General features: G+C 56.3%; 2 protein-coding genes across 6 annotated transcripts in view; one reads left to right on the forward strand and one right to left on the reverse strand.

Moving 5' to 3' along the window:
- The window catches only part of OTOF (otoferlin), a gene marked incomplete at both ends in the record, with an annotated part of 91654 nt that extends 85810 nt beyond the window's left edge, over nt 1-5844 (reverse strand). For all 5 annotated transcript variants that reach the window (XM_082852147.1, XM_082852148.1, XM_082852144.1 and 2 more), the window contains one exon: nt 5766-5844. In XM_082852147.1, coding sequence (XP_082708273.1) covers nt 5766-5844 — 79 coding nt within the window. The remainder of the gene's footprint in view (nt 1-5765) is intronic.
- The window catches only part of SLC35F6 (solute carrier family 35 member F6), a 209258-nt gene that overhangs the window by 21623 nt on the left and 178771 nt on the right, over nt 1-8864 (forward strand). The window lies entirely within an intron of this gene.

Consider the following 8864-nt stretch of genomic DNA (forward strand, 5'->3'; position numbering starts at 1 on the left):
CAAGACTTTGCAATTCAGGGAAATGATTTGCAAGTCTGTTCTTGAGCACATTGCCTTCCAGCAGCATTTTTGCTGAGGGCCGTTTGTAGCAGAAGACAGTTACATGGTCATTTCCATATCATGAAAACACATCTGTCTCATCAAAGCAGGAGAAGCTTAGGGAACATTCAGCACACTCTGCTGCTCTCCGAGGTCTGCAGTGGCTTGCTCTGGCCCAGGGGAAGAGGATATTTACCTCCTAGGGCTTTAGGCACAGAAGATCCACTCCCCCTGTGATGAGGGGCCAGGGAGTGCTTGGAAGAGTGGAGGATGTGGCGTAAATCCCTCGGGCCCCTCAAAAGCGCAGAGCTGTGTCCACAGCCAGCTGTGCACTGCAGAAACTGTCCTAAGGGTTCCCTCTATCTGCCGCCTTCACTGGGGCAACACCCGACCCACATCCTCCCAGAGAGGAGGTGCTGGGCGGGGCTGGAGCGCACAGGCAGGTCCAGGCGTCCCAGGAGCATCTCAGGGCTGGGACACAGGGGTACTCTGCCTCCTTCACCAGGGGTGGTAGAGAAGTCTCCGGATAGAAATCCTTTTTCTCACCAAGGCAGAGAGTTCCCCCATTTTAATGGGAAAATAAATCTAATTTGGAGGCTGAGGTGGTCCCTGCAGCAGCCAGGAGTAGGGGAATCTTGTCCTCAGTGCCCAGGCGGGGGCCCCAACCCCTTCCCAGCACACAGTCACCCACCCGGCCGTGTGCTCCTTTCCAGGCTCTCTAACCTCCATCTACTACCTGCAGCCTCTGCTGTAGCCAAACCTAGTGGCTTCCTGGCCATCGTATTTAAGTGGCATTCCCCTCCTCTGGCCTCTGGTCCCATCAGTCCCTCACCCAGAATGGCCTTGCCTCCGCCAGCAACCCTTCCTCGCCCCTCCTTCTGCATCTCCACGTGTGCGAGCAGCTATTCAAGACCCAGCTTAAGGGCTTCCTCCCCGTCTCCTCTACCCCCTCCTCTGCCTTCTCACGAAGCCTTCCCTGACCTCTGCAGCTGGGAGCAAGCCGCCATCCTCTGAACGTGTTGCAGTTTCCGCCCTGCCCCTAAGTGCGCCTTGGCCCTCTGTGGCTGGCAGTGTTTCTCCACGAGGTCTGCACACATTTCCTCTCCCCTGTCAGACTGTGAGAGCCCGGTTCCTTTAAGCCCCACCCTGTACCTTGTGCTCTAGGCAGCAATGCTCAGAAAGAGCCTGTGCCGTGAAGCGGGAGGGGCGGGGGAGCTGTGTAGCCTTTCTTGCTTCCGACCTGAGGACCACAGCTGGACTCCCCAACATTTGCTAGAAGGTGAAGTCAGCCTCCCTCTGGGGCCCTGGAAGATCCCCCGGGTTGGGAGGTCAATGGAGGGAGCTTCCTCCACTTCCTGATCCCCTTTGGATAGACAGCTGGGGGCGGGGACGTTCACAGTTGAGAACACTGAGCCGAAGAGTGACAGTGTCTCAGAGGAAGAAGGATTTAAACCCACTAACAAGTGAGCACCTCAAAGACGGGCCGTTTCGTGTTCATTTGGATGACTTGGCCCGGGGCTCAGCATAGGGCTCAATTAGGAGAGCTAAGATCAGATGCCTGTCTTGAAGGTGCTTGGAGGTTCGTACAGCATACAAACCGGGGCAGTTTCTGAACTACAAAGTGCCCTAGCTGAGGGGTGGAAGGAGCGTGTACACAGTACTGCAAGGGAGGCCGAGGGCTCCACAGAGGAGGTGACGGCTGCGCTGGGCCTTGAAGGGTGCACAGAATTAACGGGAGCTCTCAAGGTGGAGACGGCAGAAGAAATATGACGGCTCGAGGCTTGGAGGTATAGAAGACTTGGCATCTTTGGGGAAATGGCAGGAAGTTCAGTGTAGTGGGAACCCAGTGGGTGGTGTGGGGAGGGAACAAAGAGGAAAAGTCAGCTGGGCCAAGGGGGGGCCTTCATAAAGCAAACCTCTTTGCCAATTACCAGGTCGGGCGAATTATGTGGAGATCAGAGCCAGCCTCCAGAGATCACCCATCTTACCCATCGAGTCCCCAAAGCTGGTATCTTGGCAAGAAAACTCAGGGATGGAGAGTAAAGGAAGATCAGCAGGCTGGCCCCACACAGTCTGTCACTTGGTTCCCTGACAGCCCAGGAACCCATGCCTGGGGGCTTGGATGGGGCTGAGACCTGGGCAGAAGGTTGGACTAGAAGATCTTAGAGGCCCTTCCCACTCTGCCTTCCGTGGCTCTATGATGGATGCTGGGAATTGTTTCAGGAGTTGAAAAAGGACAGCTTAAGCTAACACTTCCTCCTTCTGAGTGGTGACCTGCAGGCAAGATGGCCCCTTCCCAGACAGCCCACTCCTGATTCTGGCTGCGGCCCTCTGCGTTAAATGAGGACTTGCTTATGGTCTCCATCTTGCTTATGGGAAGCGGAGGCCCCGAGGCCCTGTGGTCCGCTTGCATGACAGGGACTGGGGTCCAGGACTTCTGGTGTCTCCTGTCTGACTCAATGGACTGTGACTCCTGCAGGTTAGGGGCTGTGTCTTCTTCCCTCTGAGGGTTCCAGGCCTGTCCACAGATATCAGCACATTCAGTGAACAAATGAATGAGGGCAGGACCAGGTTAAGAGGGGCTGCTGGCACAGTAAGACCTAAGAGCTACAGGTGGAGCTGGCTGGTGTGCGCTGAGCCGAAGGGCAGGTGGCCGGCTGACCTGGGATGGCAGGGAAAAGAGGGGTGGCCGGGGACAAAGCTGGAGCATGCCCAGCCCACATGGGAACAGGGGCCTCAGGGGTGGTCTGCCCCAGGCCTGGGTTCCTGTGGAACATCTTAGCGGGGGGTCCCTACAGAGCAGAGGCCAGGCCAATTTGCCTCCTCCTGGCACAGGTCGGGAACCCCTCAGGCGTGCCCTCCTCCCCACTTTATATCTCGCACGCTGCCCTCTCTCCTCACTCCTGGCTGACAGAAGGAAGCTGGGCTGGAGAGATGATGACTCAGAAGCCAGCAGCTGCCCCAAGTAGAAGTGAAACAGTTGTCTCACAAACACATTGGTCATTTAAATGCTCTTTCCTTAAAACTCTTTCATACCTATTTTTTTCACTGAAGCAACCTGATGAAGTGAATGTTATCATTGTACCCATTTTACTGGTGAGTAAACTGAGGGTCAGAGAGGTGAAGTAAGTGGAAGAACCCAGGTAGGACCCAGGGCTTTTGACCCCATATCTACAGATTTCTCTACCACAACCCCATAGGGCTCTTTCCTAAGTGTCCTGTGTCGTGCAACACAGAAAGTCAAGCTTTATTTCAACCAGTTGATCTGGTCTACCTGGGCCACGAGTAACTCACCTGGTGCTCCCTCACCCCACCTGGCATTCACTCAAGGGATCTGGGGAGCTCAGAGCCAGCATCTCCCTCTGACCGTCCACTGGCTTCTTGTTTCTCCCTGCAGGGTACTTGCTTGGACACCAGTGGTTGTGTGTGCAGGAGACACTGTGGAACATTCTAGGGTGAGTCCATTCCCTCTGAATTGTAGTTAGTGTTGGTCTTTTGGGGCATCTATAGTTGTCAACTGCTGGCAGCAGCAGGTGAATGGCTGGGGCATCTCTGGTTCTTGCAAAGGACTCTTTCTGGAAACCTGCTTGCCATCTGCCTGTTCCTGCTGTCCAACCCCCTCCCCAGGGGCTCTGCCTACGGTCACGTGCTGCAGATGCAGAGCCTGGAAGTGGATTTCTCCACTCAGTCCAGAGGGCACGAGTTGCAAATAGGCTAATTCCTGTGTGGTCCACTGAGGCTAGAGGACTAGCCCCACTGCCCAAGGAAAAAGGTGGGCATCCGATAGACAAGGTGCTTAACAGTTCACCAGGAGGGGATAAAGAGGCTTTCAGGGTGGAGCAACCAGGGCTGGGATGCGGTCTTGTGAACTGGGGCCACTGTGCTTCGGTCCCTCCACTAAGGCCATACAGATCTCTTTACACCTTGGTTTTTCTGCCTGCAAAAGGGACTGGTTTGTGCAGCCTGGGACTGTTCTGTCACGGCAGCAACAACACGGCGACCTCTAGCTAAAGACCCAAATACTGTGCTATCTTCCCACCACGGGGACACGTGTCACAGATGAAAGGACACACTTGCTTTTTCTAAAGGCAGCACGAGCTGGCAGGTGGCACGCGGAGATCCAGGGTGCTGCAGAGAAAGCAGTCTGGGCGGGTGTGGGAAGCAACAGGCAGCCGAGCCCCCATTCCTCTCCCTCCTGCTTGCACGCACACTGCGATCCCCTCCACCTCTGCCTGTCCCTACGCACAACAGGCCACAGTGTGGATAACCCAGGGCCTCGTGCCCAGAGCTGGCCTGACGGTAGCTGCTGGAGAGGTCCTGAGAGGGCTGCCCCATGGTCTCACCTCTCCCTCCTGACGCAGGTGCAGATGTGTGTCCAGCCTGGGCCCTGATGCTCACTTTGCTCTTTAATCTGGTGGGTTCTCTCAGCTCCTCCCCTACTCTCCCACCCCGCCCCCACCCTCAGACCCTTCTGTGGGGAGAAAGGGCCATGTCTAGTGAGGAGCACCCTGGCCTTTGGTCAAAGGCTGCCAGACATGCCCCTGGCCCAGGGGGCTAGGCTGTGGCCAGGCAGAGGCAGAGGCAGAGGTGCGTGGGTAAAAAGCAGAGGGAAGCCTGGCCTTGTCTCTCCCTGCTCAAAACCTTCAGGGGCTGCCCACCTTCCCCAGGGTGAAGGCAGTCTTACCTCCTCGGCGCTACCTGTCTCTCCTGCCTCAGCTCGCACCTACCCTGGGATCTAGGCTTATGTTCCCGTGTCCCAGCTCCTCTCCTGATCTTGGGCATCCTGTCCCCTCTGTCTGCTCTGTTCTTACCTCTTCACCTTGCTCCTTTCTGCTGTTCCCTTGGGTTTCAGCTGAGGTGTCACCTCCTCCTGGAAGCCTTCCCTGACCACCCTGCCTCCAGCCTGGGTCAGGGTGCTGCTTCTGTAGCTTGCACCCTACACTCATCCCCATCCTCATCGTATCACACACTTGTCCCTATTGTCTGCCCGCTGGTCCTCCTGTCCCAGTGGATGTGGGCTCATTGAGGGCAGGGTCTGGGTCATGCCCAGCCCCTGGCCTTGGCACAGAGATCGTAGTAAATGGTCACTGGATGTGTGAGAGGGAAGGAGTCTAGGAAGAGAACCGACAGAGAGGGAGGCTGGTGGGGCTCACAGGATCCCTGACCACAGACAGACCTGCGAGAAGCCAACAGTATCCCCATCATGCTGGTTCCTAGGAGCCCCCCGGGTCTTCCAGGCTGTACACCACAGCCCCACTCTGTGCCCAAGGAAATCAACCTGCAGGAGGGAGAGGGAGAGGAGGAGGGGGCCCAGGGAGATTCCGCAGCGCTTGGCCCCTCAGCCCTGGGTTCTCCTGAGCCCTGGGGAGAGGGAGAGGAGGAGGGGGCCCAGGGAGATTCCGCAGCGCTGGGCCCCTCAGCCCTGGGTTCTCCTGAGCCCTGGGGAGAGGGAGAGGAGGAGGGGGCCCAGGGAGATTCCGCAGGCAGAGGACAACGCTCTGGTTGGCACATTGGCAAGTGCAGGGAGAGACACACATGCAGACATGGAAACGTGGGGGACCCTGATTTTCAAGAAATCACAATGGTTAGTCAGGCCAGGGGCAGATGGCTGCCTGTGAGAAGCCTCATCGCACCAACCTTCTAGAACTTTTCCAATCCATCCTCCCCTCCCTGCCCTATCCCGTCAGCCCGGAGCTGGGGTCCCCATAAGACAGGAGAGTCCCTACCTCGGAAAGTCACTTTGGCGATCCGGTCGCCCCTGCCCCGCAGCTCGGAGACCGTCTTGAGGTGGACGAATAGAGCCATGCTGGTGCGGGAGCCTGGGTACCGTCAGGCGGGAGCAGCTGGGGAAGGAGTGAGCTCTGTGGATGGAAGGCACTCGGCACACGTGCCTCCCTCCTCTCCTACACCGCCTCCTCTCCCCTCCGATGCTGCCCACAGAGACTAAGGCAACCAAGCCCAGCCGCTCCTTCCAGAGACTCACAGCCCGGCCAACCTCCACCCCTCCAAGTTGTCAGCCCAGCGTGTGTGCATCTGTGCATGTGTGTGGTGCGCCCGTGCGCAGCCTAGCAGTGCAGACGGTCTGAATTCATTATTCAGCAGCCGCCTGCTCCCAGATAAAGGGCGGCCCAGCTTCAGGTGTCTCCTCGCAGCTCCTGGGGCAGAGCTGCCTGCCCTCCCTCCACAGGGCCTGCCAGGCCAGCTTTTCTGCCACCAGGAGCGGGAAGATGGGAGTGGGCATGAGCGCGGTGGGCCGGGCGTGGGGCGGCACCCCTCCCATGGGGGAGAAGGAACTTTACGATCTGTGTGCACAGGAAGCTGAGCTGTTGCACTGATGTTTCAGGGCGCCTCCCGCCCCCCCAATCAAGCTGGCCAGCAGGGCTGCTGGTACCTACCAGGCTCAGGGGGCCTGGACGCTCTGGAAGGGTCACACTGTGCCATGAAGAAATCCCAGCCCAGGGCCCTTCAGCTGGAACATCAGCACCTACTGGATAGCATCAAGGCTGTGCCTGGTGCCCGGTCCCTCAGAAATGGGGGCCCTAAGAGGACAGGGAATGGACTTTCCCACCTGCTCTCATGGAGATTAGGACCCCAAGAGGCCGCGTCCTGACTCCCTGGGATCTGGGAGGATGGAGGTGCTGTTTGAGGGGCACTGAGGAGCCAGGCTAAGCATGGTTGGAGATGCCTGACTACGAAGGCCTCACAGGCTTATGTCTTACTAAGGGCAGTACTTCAGGTCCAGGGCACTAACCCATACCCGTCCTAGGGCCCGGGTGTGGCGAGATGTGCTGCAGGAGAACTGTCAGCTGCAAGTGGTTGGGGAAGGGATTTCTGTGGCAGAATTTCCAAGGACCAAAGGAGATCTGCCCCTCCTTTCTTCCAGCAGCACACCCCTGGAGGGGCTCAGTGGGAAGGGGACCCTGGGGGCTGGGGTCCCCGAGCCTGGAGCCTTTGCAGGGCCATCTGCACCCTTGTTCTTGCTGTTTGCTCTGCATGGAATGCCCCTACCCCATCCCTAGCCTCCCGGCTCAGCCCGACTGGTGCCTATCCCCCGGAAGTGCCTCTGCACCCGCACGGCACTCAGGCTGGGTCGGGTCCTTGTCTGTGCTGTCCCGTCCCCTCTCATCCACTGCTTCCTTGGGCTTCTCCACTTACCTCCCCCGACCCCCGACGGGGAGACCCTGGAGCCCTGCACCTTTGTGTCCCCAGAGCCTCGCATGGTCTCCTGTGGATAGTAGAATATCCCATGAATGTTGACAGGATAAAAGAGTGAGCGTGGTGACCTATCTGAACAGTGTAAAGGTTAAAAAAAAAAAAAGAAATATTAAATTTTTACAATGTGCTGGCAAGAGGTCACTCCCTTTGAATTCTATAGTCCAAGCGACCTGCAGGCTATCACAAGAGCATTCTTCCTTCCTTCTAGATGTCTCCTCCTACTCTACCCTATTTTTCTTTATCTCTTTATGTTCTAATTCCTTCTCTCTCTTTCCTTCCTCAATTCCTTCTCCTTTCTCACATTTATCTAGCCATATTGAATTAAAGAATATTTTAGAATATTGTATTTATGCAATAAAAGTGAAAGTCTAATTTTCTTTAAAAAAAAAAACAACAGATGTTTAATGTCTCTTTTTAAAAAAACTAACTTCACTAGCGTGTTCCAACCCTAAGGCCGTCAGGTGATCTTTGTAAAGCCTGGTGGCGCTGTACAGGGAAAAAAATCCATCTCCCTAGGCTCTCTGGATGTTCCCTCGTGAAGGGCGGGAGCTTCATGAGGCCTCCTAGGGACCTGTGCACTTTAGGAGAAAGCCCCTGAACTTGCCCTCGGTAAGGCCTGGAACTTTGCTGAACCTCAGTTTCCATATCTGTGAAATGGTACCAATTCCATCCGGTCAGCACACAGCACCCCCTGGCTGAGCCACTGACCCTTCTGAAACCTGAGCCAGATCCCACTTTTTAATTTCCACTCTCCTGACTATTACCCATTTGGGTAACTCTTAGTACGACATTTATTCACTGAATGTGTCCTGAACTCCTTCTAGTACCAGGTGCTGGGGACTCAGAGATGAACATGGTAAGTACTAGCCCTCAGGCAGAAGGGGCAAATGGACTAGAACACAGACACACAGAACCCAGGACGAAGGGTCCATGGGTGGATCAGCTTGGAAGCCATGAATGGGAGAGGGAGTGGGCACCGGACCTTGTCCGGGGACGGGGGTCTTTAGGGCCGCCTTCCTGGAGTTGTTCTAAAGAACTAAAGGTTGTTCTTTTACGACTTTTATGAATGTTGCTCTTCTCATAGCCCACGTTCTGCGTGGAGAATTTAGAAATCTATAGGAGTGGCTGCGTTTTGAAGGATGGGTGGAGGGTCTTGCATCCCATTTGCAACCATTCATTCCCTTTCAGCTCCTTCTCCTCCCCGGGCCTCAGTTTTCCTGCTCTTGCACCCCTTGGAAGCCTGTGCCCCCGCCGGTTCCATTGTCATCTGTCCGAGAGAGCCTTCTGAGGATTCTGGAAGCTGAGGTCTTCATCAGCTGCCACTGACAGGGTCAAACTGTGAAGATAACACCCCTCACCTGACAGATGAAGCGAGATTGTGACGGAGGAGGCTAAACTGCAGAGGTGCTTGCTGACACCAGGACTGCTGTAGGGGGAGCCGGGGAGCAGGTGGGGGGCGAGACACAAAGAGCCTGGTGCCTTGGAGGCTGTCTGTCATCACCCCCCGCCACCCCCACCAGTTAAAGACCTTAGGCCCCACCCTGCCCTACATGTGACCCAGGGCTGTGTGAGGGTCACTGGAGAAATCTGGGTGTGGGCACCGAACACCT

This window comes from Leucopleurus acutus, assembly GCF_964270905.1.
Source record: "Leucopleurus acutus genome assembly, chromosome: 12".
Taxonomy (NCBI): Eukaryota; Metazoa; Chordata; class Mammalia; order Artiodactyla; family Delphinidae; genus Leucopleurus; species Leucopleurus acutus.